At 46.2% G+C, this 24,059-nt stretch overlaps 1 protein-coding gene across 1 annotated transcript in view; it reads right to left on the reverse strand.

Annotated features, from left to right (window-relative positions):
• Positions 1-23,952, reverse strand: part of LOC306936280 (ADP-ribosylation factor-binding protein GGA3-like) — a 42,809-nt gene extending 18,857 nt beyond the window's left edge. The window contains exons 1-9 of the mRNA XM_079519769.1: positions 23,875-23,952; positions 22,145-22,229; positions 20,729-20,804; positions 19,367-19,465; positions 18,357-18,480; positions 11,482-11,585; positions 8,558-8,638; positions 6,488-6,625; positions 5,567-5,648 (exon numbers count right to left, since the gene is read on the reverse strand). Of these exons, the coding sequence (XP_079375895.1) occupies positions 5,567-5,648; positions 6,488-6,625; positions 8,558-8,638; positions 11,482-11,585; positions 18,357-18,480; positions 19,367-19,465; positions 20,729-20,804; positions 22,145-22,229; positions 23,875-23,932 (847 nt within the window). The 5' untranslated portion in view covers positions 23,933-23,952. The remainder of the gene's footprint in view (positions 1-5,566; positions 5,649-6,487; positions 6,626-8,557; positions 8,639-11,481; positions 11,586-18,356; positions 18,481-19,366; positions 19,466-20,728; positions 20,805-22,144; positions 22,230-23,874) is intronic.
• Positions 23,953-24,059: the final 107 nt, after the last annotated feature.

The following is a 24,059-nucleotide window of genomic DNA, read 5'->3' on the forward strand; positions in this document are numbered from 1 at the left end:
AAACTAGGGTGATTGCATGATTCTGAATCCATTCCAAGCATTAGTTTTGCACAAAAAACACTCCTTGGGCTAAATTAGGCCATATCCAGTTGACCAAATGTGCTGACCTCATCACGTTTGTGTGGCCGTTTTCCTCCCAAGGAGTGTTTTTGTGCAAAACTAATGCTTGGAATGGATTCAGAATCATGCAAACACCCTAGTTTCATATGTTACTTAAAGAATGATGAAATTTGGACTTTTTTGCCTTATATAGGATGTTATGGGCATATTATGCATATTATGCTAATAACTCAATTTCCCACGGGAGTTGAATTTCAAACTTTAGTACATGTTATTAGACACCTTTAGAAACACATTGGTGAAGAAATGTCTTGGTAACGATTTAGTTCCCAGATTTGCATAGATTTCTCTCTTACTATAAACATGATTCTCTGCATCGACAACCAGTAGCCCACATTATAGGGCCTTTGACGCTACAGGAGGTCATGTAACTACAAATTGATTCCGATTGGCCGGTTTCAGAACCTTTCCTCACGCCCAGATGTCCTGACTCTCTCCAAACTACCGTAACTACCTGGAACGCATCCATGTCACGTCACGTTAGCGGTTAGCGTTTTAAACATTATGTTTATAATTTAGCTATTTGAAAAATAGCAGATCTACAAGCTCATAGCGCGCCACCGAGTGGCGCGCTATGAACTTGTAGGTCTGCTATTTTTTTTTAATCGTTAAAATGTGCCTCAAATCTTTCCGAAAATTGTCATGATTTAGAAAACTTTTTTTTTAATTTCGACGTCAGGCCTGAATGGGTTAAGAGCGTCTGCTAAATGCCTAAATTGTAAATTGTAAATTGTACCGTATAGTTGGGAAAGCCTGTCCGAACACCGACGTCAGAAGGAGCATGTTCTGACTGGCCGTTAGGCTTGGAGCAGATGTGTATGTTCTGACTGGCCGTTAGGCTTGGAGCAGATGTGTTCTGACTGGCCGTTAGGCTTGGAGCAGATGTGTTCTGACTGGCCGTGAGGGCTTGGAGCAGATGTGTTCTGACTGGCCGTTAGGCTTGGAGCAGATGTGTTCTGACTGGCCGTGAGGCTTGGAGCAGATGTGTTCTGACTGGCCGTTAGGCTTGGAGCAGATGTGTACTGACTGGCCGTTAGGCTTGGAGCAGATGTGTTCTGACTGGCCGTTAGGCTTGGAGCAGATGTGTTCTGACTGGCCGTTAGGCTTGGAGCAGATGTGTTCTGACTGGCCGTTAGGCTTGGAGCAGATGTGTTCTGACTGGCCGTTAGGCTTGGAGCAGATGTGTTCTGACTGGCCGTGAGGCTTGGAGCAGATGTGTTCTGACTGGCCGTTAGGCTTGGAGCAGATGTGTACTGACTGGCCGTTAGGCTTGGAGCAGATGTGTTCTGACTGGCCGTTAGGCTTGGAGCAGATGTGTACTGACTGGCCGTGAGGCTGGGAGCAGATGTGTTCTGACTGGCCGTTAGGCTTGGAGCAGATGTGTTCTGACTGGCCGTGAGGCTTGGAGCAGATGTGTTCTGACTGGCCGTGAGGCTTGGAGCAGATGTGTACTGACTGGCCGTTAGGCTTGGAGCAGATGTGTACTGACTGGCCGTTAGGCTTGGAGCAGATGTGTACTGACTGGCCGTTAGGCTTGGAGCAGATGTGTTCTGACTGGCCGTTAGGCTTGGAGCAGATGTGTTCTGACTGGCCGTTAGGCTTGGAGCAGATGTGTACTGACTGGCCGTTAGGCTTGGAGCAGTTGTGTACTGACTGGCCGTTAGGCTTGGAGCAGATGTGTTCTGACTGGCCGTTAGGCTTGGAGCAGATGTGTACTGATGTGTACTGGAGCAGATGTGTTCTGACTGGCCGTTAGGCTTGGAGCAGATGTGTTCTGACTGGCCGTGAGGCTTGGAGCAGATGTGTTCTGACTGGCCGTGAGGCTTGGAGCAGATGTGTTCTGACTGGCCGTGAGGCTTGGAGCAGATGTGTTCTGACTGGCCGTGAGGCTTGGAGCAGATGTGTACTGACTGGCCGTTAGGCTTGGAGCAGATGTGTTCTGACTGGCCGTTAGGCTTGGAGCAGATGTGTTCTGACTGGCCGTTAGGCTTGGAGCAGATGTGTTCTGACTGGCCGTTAGGCTTGGAGCAGATGTGTTCTGACTGGCCGTTAGGCTTGGAGCAGATGTGTTCTGACTGGCCGTTAGGCTTGGAGCAGATGTGTTCTGACTGGCCGTTAGGCTTGGAGCAGATGTGTTCTGACTGGCCGTGAGGCTTGGAGCAGATGTGTTCTGACTGGCCGTGAGGCTTGGAGCAGATGTGTTCTGACTGGCCGTGAGGCTTGGAGCAGATGTGTTCTGACTGGCCGTTAGGCTTGGAGCAGATGTGTTCTGACTGGCCGTTAGGCTTGGAGCAGATGTGTTCTGACTGGCCGTTAGGCTTGGAGCAGATGTGTTCTGACTGGCCGTGAGGCTTGGAGCAGATGTGTTCTGACTGGCCGTGAGGCTGGGAGCAGATGTGTTCTGACTGGCCGTGAGGCTGGGAGCAGATGTGTTCTGACTGGCCGTGAGGCTTGGAGCAGATGTGTTCTGACTGGCCGTGAGGCTTGGAGCAGATGTGTTCTGACTGGCCGTGAGGCTTGGAGCAGATGTGTTCTGACTGGCCGTGAGGCTGGGAGCAGATGTGTTCTGACTGGCCGTGAGGCTTGGAGCAGATGTGTTCTGACTGGCCGTGAGGCTGGGAGCAGATGTGTTCTGACTGGCCGTGATGCTGGGAGCAGATGTGTTCTGACTGGCCGTGAGGCTTGGAGCAGATGTGTTCTGACTGGCCGTGAGGCTGGGAGCAGATGTGTTCTGACTGGCCGTTAGGCTTGGAGCAGATGTGTTCTGACTGGCCGTGAGGCTTGGAGCAGATGTGTTCTGACTGGCCGTGAGGCTTGGAGCAGATGTGTTCTGACTGGCCGTGAGGCTTGGAGCAGATGTGTACTGACTGGCCGTTAGGCTTGGAGCAGATGTGTACTGACTGGCCGTTAGGCTTGGAGCAGATGTGTTCTGACTGGCCGTTAGGTTTGGAGCAGATGTGTTCTGACTGGCCGTTAGGCTTGGAGCAGATGTGTACTGACTGGCCGTTAGGCTTGGAGCAGTTGTGTACTGACTGGCCGTTAGGCTTGGAGCAGATGTGTTCTGACTGGCCGTTAGGCTTGGAGCAGATGTGTACTGACTGGCCGTTAGGCTTGGAGCAGATGTGTTCTGACTGGCCGTTAGGCTTGGAGCAGATGTGTACTGACTGGCCGTTAGGCTTGGAGCAGATGTGTTCTGACTGGCCGTTAGGCTTGGAGCAGATGTGTTCTGACTGGCCGTTAGGCTTGGAGCAGATGTGTTCTGACTGGCCGTTAGGCTTGGAGCAGATGTGTTCTGACTGGCCGTGAGGCTTGGAGCAGATGTGTTCTGACTGGCCGTGAGGCTTGGAGCAGATGTGTTCTGACTGGCCGTGAGGCTTGGAGCAGATGTGTTCTGACTGGCCGTGAGGCTTGGAGCAGATGTGTACTGACTGGCCGTTAGGCTTGGAGCAGATGTGTTCTGACTGGCCGTTAGGCTTGGAGCAGATGTGTTCTGACTGGCCGTTAGGCTTGGAGCAGATGTGTTCTGACTGGCCGTTAGGCTTGGAGCAGATGTGTTCTGACTGGCCGTTAGGCTTGGAGCAGATGTGTTCTGACTGGCCGTTAGGCTTGGAGCAGATGTGTTCTGACTGGCCGTTAGGCTTGGAGCAGATGTGTTCTGACTGGCCGTGAGGCTTGGAGCAGATGTGTTCTGACTGGCCGTGAGGCTTGGAGCAGATGTGTTCTGACTGGCCGTGAGGCTTGGAGCAGATGTGTTCTGACTGGCCGTTAGGCTTGGAGCAGATGTGTTCTGACTGGCCGTTAGGCTTGGAGCAGATGTGTTCTGACTGGCCGTTAGGCTTGGAGCAGATGTGTTCTGACTGGCCGTGAGGCTTGGAGCAGATGTGTTCTGACTGGCCGTGAGGCTGGGAGCAGATGTGTTCTGACTGGCCGTGAGGCTGGGAGCAGATGTGTTCTGACTGGCCGTGAGGCTTGGAGCAGATGTGTTCTGACTGGCCGTGAGGCTTGGAGCAGATGTGTTCTGACTGGCCGTGAGGCTTGGAGCAGATGTGTTCTGACTGGCCGTGAGGCTGGGAGCAGATGTGTTCTGACTGGCCGTGAGGCTTGGAGCAGATGTGTTCTGACTGGCCGTGAGGCTGGGAGCAGATGTGTTCTGACTGGCCGTGATGCTGGGAGCAGATGTGTTCTGACTGGCCGTGAGGCTTGGAGCAGATGTGTTCTGACTGGCCGTGAGGCTGGGAGCAGATGTGTTCTGACTGGCCGTTAGGCTTGGAGCAGATGTGTTCTGACTGGCCGTGAGGCTTGGAGCAGATGTGTTCTGACTGGCCGTGAGGCTTGGAGCAGATGTGTTCTGACTGGCCGTGAGGCTTGGAGCAGATGTGTTCTGACTGGCCGTGAGGCTTGGAGCAGATGTGTTCTGACTGGCCGTTAGGCTTGGAGCAGATGTGTTCTGACTGGCCGTGAGGCTTGGAGCAGATGTGTTCTGACTGGCCGTTAGGCTTGGAGCAGATGTGTTCTGACTGGCCGTTAGGCTTGGAGCAGATGTGTTCTGACTGGCCGTTAGGCTTGGAGCAGATGTGTTCTGACTGGCCGTTAGGCTTGGAGCAGATGTGTTCTGACTGGCCGTGAGGCTTGGAGCAGATGTTCTGACTGGCCGTTAGGCTTGGAGCAGATGTGTTCTGACTGGCCGTTAGGCTTGGAGCAGATGTGTTCTGACTGGCCGTGAGGCTTGGAGCAGATGTGTTCTGACTGGCCGTTAGGCTTGGAGCAGATGTGTTCTGACTGGCCGTTAGGCTTGGAGCAGATGTTCTGACTGGCCGTTAGGCTTGGAGCAGATGTTCTGACTGGCCGTTAGGCTTGGAGCAGATGTGTTCTGACTGGCCGTGAGGCTTGGAGCAGATGTTCTGACTGGCCGTTAGGCTTGGAGCAGATGTGTTCTGACTGGCCGTTAGGCTTGGAGCAGATGTTCTGACTGGCCGTTAGGCTTGGAGCAGATGTTCTGACTGGCCGTTAGGCTTGGAGCAGATGTGTTCTGACTGGCCGTTAGGCTTGGAGCAGATGTTCTGACTGGCCGTTAGGCTTGGAGCAGATGTTCTGACTGGCCGTTAGGCTTGGAGCAGATGTGTTCTGACTGGCCGTGAGGCTTGGAGCAGATGTTCTGACTGGCCGTTAGGCTTGGAGCAGATGTTCTGACTGGCCGTTAGGCTTGGAGCAGATGTTCTGACTGGCCGTTAGGCTTGGAGCAGATGTGTGAGAGTGTGAGTGGACCTGAAGAGATGACGCGGGGAGGGAGGGAGGGAGGGAGCGCCCGTCTCTCGTGGGAGGGAGGGAGGGAGGGAGGGAGGGAGGGAGGGAGGGAGGGAGGGAGCGCCCGTCTCTCGTGGGAGGGAGGGAGGGAGGGAGGGAGGGAGGGAGGGAGGGAGGGAGCGCCCGTCTCTCGTGTTCTCACCCAGATTGGTGTCGTTGTCCTCCGTCTCCGTGGCCATCTTGAAGGTGCTGCGTCTCAGCTTGTCACAGCGCTCGTACAGGTCCTGACAGACAAAAACACACTTTTTAGACCTGGGCCCTGGCCATGTTGGACCATTTAGACCCGAGGACAATTCTAAAAATGTCGTCTAAATCCTGACACGTTTTCTGAAAAATCCTATGTTTCCATGTCAGTCGTTCTCAAACTATTTCATGTCACGGAGCCCCAGAATTTTCCGTATTTGGCCGCGGACCCGAATCTCAAAATATGTTGTTCCAGGGACCCCCCCCCCCCCTCAAAAATAGCAGACCTACAAGCTCATAGTGCGGCACTCGGTGCCGCGCTATGAGCTTGTAGATCTGCTATTTTTCAACAGCTAAAGTACAAAGTAATGCTTAAAACACCAAAAGGGGTTCCCGTACTGAATGGGTTAAAATGAATTCCTCTGCGTCAGAAAGCTCAACTCAAACTTTACAATTTACAATTTACAATTTAGGCATTTAGCAGACGCTCTTAATCCAGAGCGACTTACATTAAGCAAGAACAAAAACATGGGAATACATCACATATGTAAAATACATTTATCGCGAAACATGCGTAAGCTAAGAACGTGACTAGAACATATCTATATAATGACACTATACATATAAACTATAACTAGAACATATCTATATAATGACACTATACATATAAACTATACATATATGCTATACTATGCTGTACATATATACTATGAAGTGCTATGACTACATACAACTTTATTTATAGAGCACATGTTACAACGACCAATGGTCCACCAAAGTACTGTACAGGTTAAAAACAGGAAACAGAACAAGACAAAGAGAAACAGATAAATAAAAGCAAAAACACAAAAAATAAGCTATTGCCGTTTGGGTCACGCACCTTGATGATCTCTCGGTCGGACTGGGTGGAGGCGTGGCGGTCGTAATGCGACAGCATCTCCGTCAGCAGCTTCACGTTGATGTTCACCTCCTCCAGGGTGTGGAGACGCTTCGTCACCTTCTGCACGCGCACCTCGTCCTGTTAGTCACACACGTGTTTAAAACATGTTTAATATAGTTAACTATCTGCACGCGCACCTCGTCCTGTTAGTCACACACGTGTTTAAAACATGTTTAATATAGTTAACTATCTGCACGCGCACCTCGTCCTGGGCAGAGAGTAGAGACACGTTAAAAACATGTTTAATGGCCTGGGCCGTGGCTCAGCGGTCCAGGCACCTTGGCTGGTAATCCAGTCTGGCAGTGTGCCGCGGGTTCGACTCCCGATCCCGACGGCCTTTACTGCATGTCACCCCCCATTTCCTGTCAGACTTTATATCCCTCCATAACAAATATAAAATAAAGGCGAAAGCCACAAAACAAACAAGCTCGTAACCTCATGCCATGCAAGATTGTACATCTGCTATTTTTAAGTGTTGATCAAAGTCAATTTGGAATTGCAATTCTCAATTTAGGCATTTAGCAGACGCTCTTAATCTGTGATTTACAGTAAAGCAAGGTAAACACAAGGTGTGAGTGGTAATACACCAAATGCGTAGAAATAGTAATCTAGAATCATGGGTAAACCAAGAACCCACCGTAAGTCTAAACAGTATAATATTAAATAACCACTGCTACTACATGAAACCACAGCCACTTGACTTCTATTTCAGGCATGTTAGCAGACGCCTGGTACCCTGAGGACATTTATAAAAGCACAACGAGTTCAAGTTCTCTAGCAGGAAAACAGCCACTGTACATAATAAGGAGCACACTACACGGGACAACATGGAGATGACAGATAAAGAGTAGTGAGTGAGCTGAAATAAACATGCAACAATCATTTGTAGGCGCACCAGCTGGAAATATCGGGGAACACCAAAAATGTCAAATGTGTATACTATATTTCCATGCACTAGGCCCTGGTGCAATGAATGGACAATTGGACATACAGTATACGTTTTGATTTGACAATGTTGGTCAATGTTTCTTGACAGAGTAAACACCTCCTTGTCATTATGTTGTGTACGTGTTGTACTGGACTGCATTAGATGTTTTTTATTGGGTGCATATTATACACCCAATATATCACTCCCAATCTTCCGCCGTAGTCTGAAGACCCACCTTTTCAGACTCCATCATGGCCCATAGCACTTATCCTACCCCCTTAGATAGCACTTTTTAGACTTAGATAGCATTTGAAACAGACTTATAGCATGTCATGTAGACAGCACAATAATTGCATTGTATATAGTCATAGCACATCATAGTAGCCTACATATGTATAGCATAGTATAGTATATATGTATAGTTAATATGTATAGTGTCATTATATAGATATGTTCTAGTTACGTTCTTAGCTTACGCATGTTTCTTGATAAATGCATTTTATATATGTGATGTATTCCCATACATTTTCCTGAAAAACCCATGTTTCTTTGTCAGTGGTGCTCAACCTTTTTCATGTAAAGGACCCCCAGAATTATCTGTATTTGGCCGCAGACCCCCATCTGAAAATATGTTGTCCTAGGGACCCCCCAGAAGCCAATATTTTAGTTAAAAATGTTCGCTCTATATATTCAAAGATTTGCGCCACACGACTTCCCGACTTTTCAAAAATAGCAGACCTACAAGCTCGTATCGCGCCACTCGGTGCCGCGCTACAAGCTTGTAGATCTGCTATTTTTCAATAGCTAAAGTAGAACATAATGCTTAAAACACCAACAGGGGTTCCCTCCCAAAATGGGTTAATGACAGACGTAGTCACTACGACCACAAATGTCCCAAGAAACTAGCTAGCCTATAGCCACCGAGTTTGCTGCGCTCTGGGAGAACAGAGCAGCTGAATTCTTTGTTTTGATTAGGTGTGGAGTGGTGCTCGTTTGAACCACGGCTAGAAGGCTGTCTCAACCAATCAGATCAAGTATTATATCACTTATACTGTGTGGTGAAAGAGGCGTGTCTGTCTCACCTCTTTCACCATGTTCTTGATCAGCCGGTTGGCTTCCTGCAGGTCCTCTGGGTTCTTACTCCTCAGCAGCTCTGCCAGAAGCTGTGGAACACGCGCACGCACACACACACACACATGCACACACACAAAACAACGGTCAATTTATTTCTAAAGGATTTCTGTATGTTCCTTCCCCAAAGCACTTTGCAATCAATGTGCATTACATTCACTCAGCAGTTCTGAGAACCCACCATCAGAAATGTAAATCGGCAACCATGGTTCAGTGTCGTGCTCAAGGACCCTTCAACCATGGTTCAGTGTCGTGTTCAAGGACACTTCAACCATGGTTCAGTGTCGTGTTCAAGGACACTTCAACCATGGTTCAGTGTCGTGTTCAAGGACACTTCAACCATGGTTCAGTGTCGTGTTCAAGGACACTTCAACCATGGTTCAGTGTCGTGTTCAAGGACACTTCAACCATGGTTCAGTGTCGTATTCAAGGACACTTCAACCATGGTTCAGTGTCGTGTTCAAGGACACTTCAACCATGGTTCAGTGTCGTATTCAAGGACACTTCAGCCATGGTTCAGTGTCGTGCTCAAGTACACTTCAACCATGGTTCAGTGTCGTGCTCAAGGACACTTCAACCATGGTTCAGTGTTGTGCTCAAGGACACTTCAGCCATGGTTCAGTGTCGTGCTCAAGGACACTTCAGCCATGGTTCAGTGTCGTGTTCAAGGACACTTCAACCATGGTTCAGTGTCGTGCTCAAGGACACTTCAACCATGGTTCAGTGTTGTGCTCAAGGACACTTCAGCCATGGTTCAGTGTCGTGCTCAAGGACACTTCAACCATGGTTCAGTGTTGTGCTCAAGGACACTTCAGCCATGGTTCAGTGTCGTGCTCAAGGACACTTCAGCCATGGTTCAGTGTTGTGCTCAAGGACACTTCAGCCATGGTTCAGTGTCGTGCTCAAGGACACTTCAGCCATGGTTCAGTGTCGTGTTCAAGGACACTTCAGCCATGGTTCAGTGTCGTGCTCAAGGACACTTCAGCACAGAGCTAAGAGCTGCCGGGGATCGAACCAGGAACCTTCACCTTATATTAAACACGACGGCTGGCTAGGGTGACCAGATGTCCTGATTTGTGCGGGATTGTCCCGCATTTCAATGACTTTTCATGCGTCCCGCAAATTGAGACGTTGTCCCGCATTATGATAGACAGGCTCCGGTTTTCAAATGTGCGCTTTATCTGTGGGTCTGTGGGAGAGCAGCGGAGCTGCGGAGGCTGTCATGACAGGGCCAGGGGGCGGGCCGTGACTGTGTGTGTGTGTGTGTGTAGGTAGGTAGGATTGGCTGTCAATCAAACAGCCGGGCAGAGAGGGGGAAATCAAATCAATGCGGTGCGGATAGTTTAGTGAACACCCACCAAAACAAAACAACGCACGAAACACAGTACAACGAGTTAGCGTCTTAGCTAAAACATGGAGGAGAAAGGGGAAGAAAATGAAGTGCAGTTACAACAAGCACAGGGAAACTATTTATCCGTGGGTGAAGAAGCCATGCAGTTCAAGGCATATTGAAAGAGTCTTCTGTGACATTTGTAATTAGAGTTGTTTCTCAGTGACACACGGAGGAGGTGAATAACGACGTGAAGCAACGTGTTGATCAAAAGGAGGCTTCACGGTGCATGGACACGTTTTAGTACAAACGTGTCCATTGGACACGTTTGTACTAAAACCAAAACAAGAAGAAAAGGTAACAGCAGCTGAACTAACTAGTGTTTACCACATAAACACCTAAACACACTTACAAAGTGTATATCCTGGCTGTGCTGCTATGGTGGAGAAGTGTGTTTACAATTTAATTTATTATGAGTTGCCTCCAATGCTGACCAATTTTATTTTATTTTATCTTGTATTTATTTTACCTGTATAATTTCAAAATAATTTGCAGTACTTGGCTTTGTTAGGAGGAGGATACTTTGATAAAGTAAACATTTATTTATTGGTTCCTTATTGGTTGTAGGCTAATTCATGCCTTCACAATCAAATAAAAGCCCCTTGGTTGGTTGGTTGGTTCGTTGGTTGGTTGGTGAATTGTCCAGTTGTATTGGTTGGTTGGTTGGTGTATTTTTTCCCAGTTGTTTTGTTGGTGTATTGTCCAGTTGTATTGGTTGGTTGGTGTATTGTGTATTGGTTGGTCTATTGTCCTGTTTGTCCAATAATAGTTCATTTAAATGCATTTCTGTTAAGTTTATTTTATTTGCATAGTAGTTCTATTATAGTTATTATCATCATAGTCCTATTATGTGCTACTGAATCAACCAGATGGCAAAGCATAGATATGCTATGTGAGGGGCAGAATAGAAATGTCTAATTGAGGAATAGAAATTAGTTATTATTTTTTTTTCGTATACACATTATTCACGCGCACGACACAACCTAGCCCGTCTCCGGACCCCCCGGGTTGAGCTCCTTTGGACCCCTATGGGTTAGGGGTCCAAAGGAGCTCAACCCGGGGGGTCCGGAGACGGGCTAGACACAACCCCGCATGTGTCCCACATTGTCCCACACAAACACACTCTTTGTCCCACATCTGGTTAGTTGGGATCTGGTCACCCTACGGCTGGCCCCAAATATTACACTATTCTGATACCCGTTCAGCAAGTTTGCTATTTCAACATCATTTCAATATTGGGATGCTTCATATTAATGTATCATTTTAATCATTGCAGAGCTAGGTCATGTGTACACAAGGATCTGCTTTCTACATGCAGCTCCCATGCAGATCTGCCGCTGGCTGCTTGTGAGTGAATTATGCACAGAATATCCAGAGCTTGAAATAACTATTATTCGGGACGTCGGGACGACTGGTGTAGTAGAATGCATTTGACAACGTTCTGCATTCATTATGAACCCCTTGGACATTAAAGAGGAAGCTCACCTTGCCCATGTCCTCGTTGTCGAACACAGGGTTCTTGGGTCGCGTCGGGGGGGAGGGGATCAGGGTCTTGTCCAGCGGTAACTCTGGGTCGCTGGTCACCAGACCTGTCGGAGAGGGGGAGGGAATTAATGTTTGGACTGGGGGTCGCTGGTCACCAGACCTGTCGGAGAGGGGGAGGGAATTAATGTTTGGACTGGGGGTCGCTGGTCACCAGACCTGTCGGAGAGGGGGAGGGAATTAATGTTTGGACTGGGGGTCGCTGGTCATCAGACCTGTCAGAGAGGGGATGGAACTAAATGTTTGGACTGGGGGAGGCGATCTGGGTCGCTGGTCACCAGACCTGTCAGAGAGGGGGAGGGAATTAATGTTTGGACTGGGGGTCGCTGGTCATCAGACCTGTCAGAGAGGGGATGGAACTAAATGTTTGGACTGGGGGAGGCGATCTGGGTCGCTGGTCACCAGACCAGAGAGGGGGGGGGGAGGAAGTTCAAGGAACTAAATGTATGTACTGATGCTATCTAGTACTCGTAGGCGTACACAGATGAAATGGTAGGGAGGCCGCCTGGGACAAATAAAGTCCCAGGTTTCGTCCGGTAATGCCCCCTCTCTAGCATTCAGAGCTCAGAACAGAGTTCTGAGGCAGTGAAACACCTTTTCCCTTCCGAAGCCGAAGTTATTTTCCGTTTGCCATACGTTACAGGCAGCCTTAGGGTGTTGATGACGACACACCCTGTCTTCTGAGCGCCTGCTAGGCCTCAGTGATTTATTACATTTCTTTAGTCAATTCCATTTTTGATTTTCTGATCCGGTCCAGAGCGGAAATAACTTCACGCCATCAGGCGGCCGGAACACATGACAGGAAGCATCAGCGTAGTTTTCATCGTCGTTCTCAGTTTTAGAACGAATACCAGACTTTCCTGGGTAGTGTAAAGACTGGTGACGCAGGGTTACTGATTTATTAGACTGGTGACGCAGGGTTACTGATTTATTAGACTGGTGACGCAGGGTTACTGATTTATTAGACTGGTGACGCAGGGTTACTGATTTATTAGACTGGTGACGCAGGGTTACTGATTTATTAGACTGGTGACGCAGGGTTACTGATTTATAAAGACTGGTGACGCAGGGTTACTGATTTATTAAAGACTGGTGACGCAGGGTTACTGATTTATTAAAGACTGGTGACGCAGGGTTACTGATTTATTAGACTGGTGACGCAGGGTTACTGATTTATTAGACTGGTGACGCAGGGTTACTGATTTATAAAGACTGGTGACGCAGGGTTACTGATTTATTAAAGACTGGTGACGCAGGGTTACTGATTTATTAAAGACTGGTGACGCAGGGTTACTGATTTATTAAAGACTGGTGACGCAGGGTTACTGATTTATTAGACTGGTGACGCAGGGTTACTGATTTATTAGACTGGTGACGCAGGGTTACTGATTTATAAAGACTGGTGACGCAGGGTTACTGATTTATAAAGACTGGTGACGCAGGGTTACTGATTTATAAAGACTGGTGACGCAGGGTTACTGATTTATTAGACTGGTGACGCAGGGTTACTGATTTATAAAGACTGGTGACGCAGGGTTACTGATTTATTAGACTGGTGACGCAGGGTTACTGATTTATTAAAGACTGGTGACGCAGGGTTACTGATTTATTAAAGACTGGTGACGCAGGGTTACTGATTTATAAAGACTGGTGACGCAGGGTTACTGATTTATTAGACTGGTGACGCAGGGTTACTGATTTATTAAAGACTGGTGATGCAGGGTTACTGATTTATTAGACTGGTGACGCAGGGTTACTCATTTATTAGACTGGTGACGCAGGGTTACTGATTTATTAAAGACTGGTGACGCAGGGTTACTGATTTATTAAAGACTGGTGACGCAGGGTTACTGATTTATTAGACTGGTGACGCAGGGTTACTGATTTATTAAAGACTGGTGACGCAGGGTTACTGATTTATTAGACTGGTGATGCAGGGTTACTGATTTATTAGACTGGTGACACAGGGTTACTGATTTATTAGACTGGTGACGCAGGGTTACTGATTTATTAGACTGGTGATGCAGGGTTACTGATTTATTAGACTGGTGACGCAGGGTTACTGATTTATTAAAGACTGGTGACGCAGGGTTACTGATTTATTAGACTGGTGATGCAGGGTTACTGATTTATTAGACTGGTGACACAGGGTTACTGATTTATTAGACTGGTGACGCAGGGTTACTGATTTATTAGACTGGTGACGCAGGGTTACTGATTTATTAGACTGGTGACGCAGGGTTACTGATTTATTAAAGACTGGTGACGCAGGGTTACTGATTTATTAAAGACTGGTGACGCAGGGTTACTGATTTATTAAAGACTGGTGACGCAGGGTTACTGATTTATTAAAGACTGGTGACGCAGGGTTACTGATTTATTAGACTGGTGACGCAGGGTTACTGATTTATTAGACTGGTGACGCAGGGTTACTGATTTATTAGACTGGTGACGCAGGGTTACTGATTTATTAGACTGGTGACGCAGGGTTACTGATTTATTAGACTGGTGACGCAGGGTTACTGATTTATTAAAGACTGGTGACGCAGGGTTACTGATTTATTAGACTGGTGACGCAGGGTTACTGATTTATTAAAGACTGGTGACGCAGGGTTACTGATTTATTAGACTGGTGACGCAGGGTTACTGATTTATTAAAGACTGGTGACGCAGGGTTACTGATTTATTAGACTGGTGACGCAGGGTTACTGATTTATTAGACTGGTGACGCAGGGTTACTGATTTATTAGACTGGTGACGCAGGGTTACTGATTTATAAAGACTGGTGACGCAGGGTTACTGATTTATAAAGACTGGTGACGCAGGGTTACTGATTTATTAGACTGGTGACGCAGGGTTACTGATTTATAAAGACTGGTGACGCAGGGTTACTGATTTATTAGACTGGTGACGCAGGGTTACTGATTTATTAAAGACTGGTGACGCAGGGTTACTGATTTATTAAAGACTGGTGACGCAGGGTTACTGATTTATAAAGACTGGTGACGCAGGGTTACTGATTTATTAGACTGGTGACGCAGGGTTACTGATTTATTAAAGACTGGTGACGCAGGGTTACTGATTTATTAGACTGGTGACGCAGGGTTACTCATTTATTAGACTGGTGACGCAGGGTTACTGATTTATTAAAGACTGGTGACGCAGGGTTACTGATTTATTAAAGACTGGTGACGCAGGGTTACTGATTTATTAAAGACTGGTGACGCAGGGTTACTGATTTATTAAAGACTGGTGACGCAGGGTTACTGATTTATTAGACTGGTGACGCAGGGTTACTGATTTATTAAAGACTGGTGACGCAGGGTTACTGATTTATTAGACTGGTGATGCAGGGTTACTGATTTATTAGACTGGTGACACAGGGTTACTGATTTATTAGACTGGTGACGCAGGGTTACTGATTTATTAGACTGGTGATGCAGGGTTACTGATTTATTAGACTGGTGACGCAGGGTTACTGATTTATTAAAGACTGGTGACGCAGGGTTACTGATTTATTAGACTGGTGACGCAGGGTTACTGATTTATTAAAGACTGGTGACGCAGGGTTACTGATTTATAAAGACTGGTGACGCAGGGTTACTGATTTATTAAAGACTGGTGACGCAGGGTTACTGATTTATTAGACTGGTGACGCAGGGTTACTGATTTATTAGACTGGTGACGCAGGGTTACTGATTTATAAAGACTGGTGACGCAGGGTTACTGATTTATTAGACTGGTGACGCAGGGTTACTGATTTATAAAGACTGGTGACGCAGGGTTACTGATTTATTAGACTGGTGACGCAGGGTTACTGATTTATTAGACTGGTGACGCAGGGTTACTGATTTATTAGACTGGTGACGCAGGGTTACTGATTTATTAAAGACTGGTGACGCAGGGTTACTGATTTATTAGACTGGTGACGCAGGGTTACTGATTTATTAGACTGGTGACGCAGGGTTACTGATTTATTAGACTGGTGACGCAGGGTTACTGATTTATTAGACTGGTGACGCAGGGTTACTGATTTATTAGACTGGTGACGCAGGGTTACTGATTTATTAAAGACTGGTGACGCAGGGTTACTGATTTATAAAGACTGGTGACGCAGGGTTACTGATTTATTAAAGACTGGTGACGCAGGGTTACTGATTTATTAGACTGGTGACGCAGGGTTACTGATTTATTAAAGACTGGTGACGCAGGGTTACTGATTTATTAGACTGGTGACGCAGGGTTACTGATTTATTAAAGACTGGTGACGCAGGGTTACTGATTTATTGTATAGCAGACTTAGCAGTGGTTCTCAACCAGTGGTCCAGGGACCACCAGTGGTCCTTGAGGGGGTTCCAGGTGGTCCCCAGCGAAATGATAGAGTTGGTAACCAAATGGACCCTTATACAGTAGATCTCTATAACTCTTGAGTGTAAAATGAAACCAAATGGACAGTTACGGCTCCATTTGGTTTCATTTTATGCTCTCAAGAGTTAAATTATTGTTAAACAACTCCATTACTTAATTTACCAGAAGTCTACACAATTAGAGAATGTAGAAGAATTGTTATCTTGCTCAACGTTTGCCTGTTATCTCTCCTATCTCTCCCAGTTTACTGTCCTATGGTACTGTCCTAGAAGTAACGTAAAGGTATATATATTTGCTCACCCTGTCTCCTCAGGGTCTGGTAGGCCTCATGTATATAGTACTGTAGTACTGTAGTCTGTAGTACTGTAGTACTCACCCTGTCTCCTCAGGGTCTGGTAGGCCTCATGTATATAGTACTGTAGTACTGTAGTCTGTAGTACTCACCCTGTCTCCTCAGGGTCTGGTAGGCCTCATGTATATAGTACTGTAGTACTGTAGTCTGTAGTACTGTAGTACTCACCCTGTCTCCTCAGGGTCTGGTAGGCCTCATGTATATAGTACTGTAGTACTGTAGTCTGTAGTACTGTAGTACTCACCCTGTCTCCTCAGGGTCTGGTAGGCCTCATGTATATAGTACTGTAGTACTGTAGTCTGTAGTACTGTAGTACTCACCCTGTCTCCTCAGGGTCTGGTAGGCCTCATGTATAGTACTGTAGTACTGTAGTCTGTAGTACTGTAGTACTCACCCTGTCTCCTCAGGGTCTGGTAGGCCTCATGTATAGTACTGTAGTACTGTAGTACTGTAGTCTGTAGTACTCACCCTGTCTCCTCAGGGTCTGGTAGGCCTCATGTATATAGTACTGTAGTACTGTAGTCTGTAGTACTGTAGTACTCACCCTGTCTCCTCAGGGTCTGGTAGGCCTCATGTATATAGTACTGTAGTACTGTAGTCTGTAGTACTCACCCTGTCTCCTCAGGGTCTGGTAGGCCTCATGTATATAGTACTGTAGTACTGTAGTCTGTAGTACTGTAGTACTCACCCTGTCTCCTCAGGGTCTGGTAGGCCTCATGTATATAGTACTGTAGTACTGTAGTCTGTAGTACTGTAGTACTCACCCTGTCTCCTCAGGGTCTGGTAGGCCTCATGTATATAGTACTGTAGTACTGTAGTCTGTAGTACTGTAGTACTCACCCTGTCTCCTCAGGGTCTGGTAGGCCTCATGTATATAGTACTGTAGTCTGTAGTACTGTAGTACTGTAGTCTGTAGTACTGTAGTCTGTAGTACTGTAGTACTCACCCTGTCTCCTCAGGGTCTGGTAGGCCTCATATATATAGTACTGTAGTACTGTAGTCTGTAGTACTGTAGTACTCACCCTGTCTCCTCAGGGTCTGGTAGGCCTCATGTATATAGTACTGTAGTCTGTAGTACTGTAGTACTGTAGTCTGTAGTACTGTAGTCTGTAGTACTGTAGTACTCACCCTGTCTCCTCAGGGTCTGGTAGGCCTCATGTATATAGTACTGTAGTACTGTAGTCTGTAGTACTGTAGTACTCACCCTGTCTCCTCAGGGTCTGGTAGGCCTCATGTATATAGTACTGTAGTCTGTAGTACTGTAGTACTGTAGTCTGTAGTACTGTAGTCTGTAGTACTGTAGTACTCACCCTGTCTCCTCAGGGTCTGGTAGGCCTCATGTATGTAGTACTGTAGTACTGTAGTCTGTAGTACTGTAGTACTCACCCTGTCTCCTCAGGGTCTGGTAGGCCTCATGTATATAGTACTGTAGTACTGTAGTCTGTAGTACTGTAGTCTGTAGTACTGTAGTCTGTAGTACTCACCCTGTCTCCTCAGGGTCTGGTAGGCCTCATGTATATAGTACTGTAGTACTGTAGTCTGTAGTACTGTAGTACTCACCCTGTCTCCTCAGGGTCTGGTAGGCCTCATGTATATAGTACTGTAGTACTGTAGTCTGTAGTACTGTAGTACTCACCCTGTCTCCTCAGGGTCTGGTAGGCCTCATGTATATAGTACTGTAGTACTGTAGTCTGTAGTACTGTAGTCTGTAGTACTGTAGTACTCACCCTGTCTCCTCAGGGTCTGGTAGGCCTCATGTATATAGTACTGTAGTCTGTAGTACTGTAGTACTGTAGTCTGTAGTACTGTAGTCTGTAGTACTGTAGTACTCACCCTGTCTCCTCAGGGTCTGGTAGGCCTCATGTATATAGTACTGTAGTCTGTAGTACTGTAGTACTCACCCTGTCTCCTCAGGGTCTGGTAGGCCTCATGTATATAGTACTGTAGTCTGTAGTACTGTAGTACTCACCCTGTCTCCTCAGGGTCTGGTAGGCCTCATGTATATAGTACTGTAGTACTGTAGTCTGTAGTACTGTAGTACTCACCCTGTCTCCTCAGGGTCTGGTAGGCCTCATGTATATAGTACTGTAGTACTCACCCTGTCTCCTCAGGGTCTGGTAGGCCTCGGCGATCTTGGCCTCGTTAGGGAACGCCACCGTCCAGCTGTACAGCATCTCTATGATCTTGGTCTTCACCTTCTCTGGAACGCCGTCGCCCATGTACTGAGAACACAATAATCACACCCGCGTGAAGTGAGGGGCGCCCGCTGCGTTCATATCGGACACAACATGGCGTCTTATGTCAACATTTAGTGCTCTAAACAAAATTAATCATCCTATACTTGGCTGCCATATGACGTATTCCTCAAAAGTCATGCATTAATACTTCTGTACTGTACTGAGAACACAATACTTCATCACAATACTTCATGCACTGTGAGAACGGAGTAGACACCACCCTGGGAAAAGGAACGGGAATGCAAGGAGGTCCCAAACAAAATGGTAAATGGTGCATTTATATAGCGCCTTTATCCAAGGCGCTTTACATAGATGTGCATTACATTCACCCATTCACACACACATTCATACACCGATTGCGGCGGAAGCCATGCAAGGTACCAACCAGCACATCGGGAGCAATTTGGGGTTCAGTGTCTTGCCCAAGGACACTTCGACATGTAGACAGGAGGAGCCGGGATTCGAACCGCCGACCCATGGATCATTGGACGACCTGCTCTACCTCTTGAGCCACAGTCGCCCCCAAACACTGAATGTCTCTACGTTCAATAGATTCAGGACTGGACACCATGGCCACTGCTCGGCCAGCAAACTGAGCCCACTGTGTGCTGCTGGTGGAGAGGAGCAAACTGAATTAATCTTGTCCTCTCCAAAGACTGAAGTCACTCTCCATAGTACAGCAGAGAAGCAGGCACACGCGCGCGCACACACACACACACACACACACACACACACACACACACACACACACACACACACACACACACACACACACACACACACACACACACACACACACACACACACACACACACACACACACACACACACACACACACACACACACACACACACACACACACACACACACCTTTGGAGACACCACTTTGATCATCTCGTTCAGGAAGCGGTACTTCCCGATTTCATTGTGAAACCTTCTGCCACAGTTCTTCATACACGCCTCCAACACCTGCACGGGGAATGGAAGCAAAGAAAGAAAGGGTTTACAATTTAGTCTTTTAGAACAGGGGTTCTCAACGTTTTTGGCCGGGGACCCCCGGAAATGCTTTGGCAACGTCTCGGGACCCCCGCCCCGCCCCCTCCCGACCCCCAATATAAATTGACTGCTACAATAACCTTAACCCATTTTGGGGCGGGAACCCCTTTTGGTGTTTTAAGCATTATGTTATAATTTAGCTATTGAAAAATAGCAGATCTACAAGCTCATAGCGCGCCACCGAGTGGCGCGCTACGAGCTTGTAGGTCTGCTATTTTTGAAAAATCGTGAAAATAAAATTTAAAAAAAATCTTTTTTTTCTTCTTTTTTTTCGAAAATAATTTGGGGACCCCCTAAAATAATTTGGCGACCCCACGAGGGGTCGCGACCCACGGGTTGAGAACCCCTGTTTTAGAAGAAGCTCTTTTCCAGGGCGACTTACACATGATGAAGAATCAGAATAAGCATAATAGGACAAAAGTCATAAATAGAGGAAAACTTTAATACCAGATAAACAATGAACCTACAGTTAGCATCCGTCTAAAGCAGGTGTGACGCGTTGTGTTTTGGTGAATGTTGGTGAAGTAGTATAAAGTTATATACTAAGTTTAAGTTATATACATTTTAAGTGTAAAAGTTATTTTCAATTTATCCTAATGAAAACACGTTTTCCTCGTGACATACTGTAGGGTGGAAAGATTTACATATTTACGTAGCGACCGTTAATATAAGACAAGGTTCTATTACAATTTACAATTTAGGCATTTAGCAGACGCTCTTAATCCAGAGCGACTTACATTAGGCAAGAACAAAAGCATGGGAATACATCACATATATAAAAGCATTTATCATGAAACATGCGCAAGCTAAGAACGTAACTAGAACATATCTATATAATGACACTATACATATAACCTATCCATATATACTATACTATGCTATACATATGTACTATGATGTGCTATGACTACATACAATGCAATTATTGTGCTGTCTACATGACATGCTATAAGTCTGTTTCAAATGCTATCTAAGTCTAAAAAGTGGCTAGGATAAGTGCTATGGGCCATGATGGAGTCTGAAAGGTGGGTCTTCAGACTACGGCGGAACATAAGTAACAATGTAATCAAGGTGGTGCCGTGGATGAAATTTACAGGGGTGATCTGAGACAAAAAATGTTTGAGAACCTCTGATCTAAACATAAATACATATGGTACAGTCGATCAGGATTCTTACTGTCAGAGCTTGTAGAGCCTCCCATTCCTGCGGCGAATGGATTTTATGGACTAGCAACTTCACTGCTATCTGGGGTCTGGAACAGAAACGTTTAATAGTGACAATGAGTTTAATTAGCATTTTAACATTTTCAACGGTGACTCATATCGGTGTCATAATATTTCATACGCCTGCTGGCTATAGTTTAGTGATGCACAATTCATCGGAAAAAAGAAAGATAACGATCTAGATTCAGACACCTATGAGATGTCATTTCTAAATTTGAACAAAAATCATGCAGCACTAGTTAGTTACTCTTATGTTTTTGCTACAAGAGAAACTTTCATGCATTTTGGGCGGGAACCCCTGTTGGTGTTTTAAGCATTATGTTATGCTTTAGCTATTGGAAAATAGCAGATCTACAAGCTCATAGCGCGGCACTAGTACATGCTAGTGTACATGCTAGTGCTGCACGTATCACGATTCTTGCTCAAATGTGAATCTCGATTTTTCCTCCACAAGAATTGAGATCTTTCTTTGGTCAGTGTGTGTTCGATTAATGAGCAGCACTAATACATGCAGTCAGCGTTTCCACACCTACGCGCAAAACGGCCGACAGCCGCGGACAGAAGCTGCTTTTTCCGGGTTTTTAGACAGCTGGTGGATGGAAATTAAGCTCCACCTCCGCGGACGACTGCCGCGACGGCCAGATTCCCGGAAACGCTCTCCTCCGCGGCAGTCGTCCGCGGAGGTGGAGCTTAAGTTCCATCCACCAGCTGTCTAAAAACCCGGAAAAAGAAGCTGCGCACAGCCGTGAACGTCTATAAGTGTGGCAGCACCTAGTGTGTGTTCTATTAGTGTGCAGCACTAATACATGCAGTGTGTGTTCTATTAATGAGCAGCACTAATACATGCAGTGTGTGTTCTATTAGTGTGCAGCACTAATACATGCAGTGTGTGTTCGATTAATGAGCAGCACTAATACATGCAGTGTGTGTTCGATTAATGAGCAGCACTAATACATGCAGTGTGTGTTCGATTAATGAGCAGCACTAATACATGCAGTGTGTGTTCTATTAGTGTGCAGCACTAATACATGCAGTGTGTGTTCGATTAATGTGCAGCACTAATACATGCAGTGTGTGTTCGATTAATGAGCAGCACTAATACATGCAGTGTGTGTTCTATTAGTGTGCAGCACTAATACATGCAGTGTGTGTTCGATTAATGTGCAGCACTAATACATGCAGTGTGTGTTCGATTAATGAGCAGCACTAATACATGCAGTGTGTGTTCGATTAATGAGCAGCACTAATACATGCAGTGTGTGTTCGATTAATGTGCAGCACTAATACATGCAGTGTGTGTTTGATTAATGTGCAGCACTAATACATGCAGTGTGTGTAATATCAGGCATTGTGCAGCTCCAGTCCGTACCCTTCCAGCTCCTTGTTGATCTGATCACAGAAGCCCATGATGTACTCCCAGTCCTCCTGCCTGTTGCTTGGATGGGTGGCTTTATCTGTCCGTCACAGGAGGAAGAAAATACTTCTTATTAAAGTAAGTAAGTAGGCAGATCTACATCGCCATGGTTACAGCGGAAGTGAGGCTGTACGCGACCTATTGTATCGATGGATTCCATATTTGGACATCGTTGTCCCATAATTGTGACCATATATGATGATGAGCTGGCGCCTTCAGGGACAGACGTCATGGTCCGACTCATGTACCATATTTGGGCGTAGATGTTGTGGATCTCCATATAAGGATATATATAGTTGATATGTCATGATGACATCATCATGATGACCATAAGAGAGCTCAGTTATCAGGTCCAGCTACAGTCTGGATGGCACGGGTACGAGAACACAGGTACGCTACAGCACACCTGTCAGAAGCAACACAGTAACCAAGCATGTCAGTTTGGGAGTCTGGACCATTTTACAGTAAGTAGGTCAGTGATTATATTATAGTCATTACTTTAGTCATAATTTACTGAGGTTTACGTTTAGGAACATATCAGGCAGAGCAGTTACGCCGGCTGTCTTGAGCCAAGTGTTTATGGTATTCTTATGAACAGCAATATGCATTGGGTGATAGCACTCGACCACTGAATAGCTTAAAGTCAGTCTGTCCAGATTCACAGCTGAGCTGTATTCAAGTCCAGACCTGCTGTGCTGTTGTCTGTCCCTCTGACTGACTGATTTATTGAATTTCTTTGAGGGACGCTAGCCGCTCCTATATTCAGCTATTAGTGTAGATTTTCGTCCTACACAAACATTAAATTCCCATCGACAATGAATGGAGAATTCACGTCATATGTGTCTGAGCTAATCGGCCAGCAAATCTTCACACGGGTGTGATCTTTATTTCACACTGTGCAGAATGGCTATACATTTCAAAACGAAAGTACAGGTCAATCAATACAAGAACTGTCACTTGAGGATAAAACCAGAAAAAGACTTGTTTACATCAGGGTCCTCCATTTTCAATTCATCATAACATTTAATGACGTATATACAAATATTCACTTCTATGAAGTGCAGAGCAGACAGTATCCTAATGATACCCTCCTCCTCCTCCTCCTCCTCCACCCTCCTAATGATACCCTCCTCCTCCTCCTCCTCCTCCTCCTCATGATACCCTCCTCCTCCTCCACCCATCATACTGCTTCATCTCTAAACAAACCTACCTCCATCATAAAACACACACGTATCACCCTGCACCTCCCACAACAGCAAGGCACCCGAGCCAATTAATGTCATCTAATTATTAGTTAAAAATAACACCACCCATGACCCACCACATTTTCACACACACTTATCGCCCAATCATGTCTTACAGCACAGCTCAGCTCAGCTCAGCTAGACAGACAGACAGACAATATCATCCAATCCAATCCAGACACACACACACACACACACACACACACACAGACACAGAGACCGACAGACAGACACACACACACACACACACACACACCCCCACAACAACCAAGGAAGCATCATCGTAGCTCCTTGCATGAGACAGTCATCATTAATGGGTTTTATATTAATTTACTCACTGAGTCACACATACATAATGGACTCCACCATTATGCCGTCATTAAAGGCTTTTATATTAATTCATTAATTCATCATTAAAGGGTTTAATATTAATTCACTCACTGAGCCAGGACTCCAGCGTCTCTCCTTCTTCCTGGTACGCCATAGCGTCTGAAAACATCCCGTGACGTCACTACACGCACACGCACTGCGCGTGTGCTCGAGAAAGACCCAGACCCATTTATTGTTTTAATTATTATTAAGATAAATATATTACACACCTAGTAAATTACGCCTGGCAGTGGCAT

Source organism: Electrona antarctica, assembly GCF_951216825.1.
Source record: "Electrona antarctica genome assembly, chromosome: 14".
Taxonomy (NCBI): domain Eukaryota; kingdom Metazoa; phylum Chordata; class Actinopteri; order Myctophiformes; family Myctophidae; genus Electrona; species Electrona antarctica.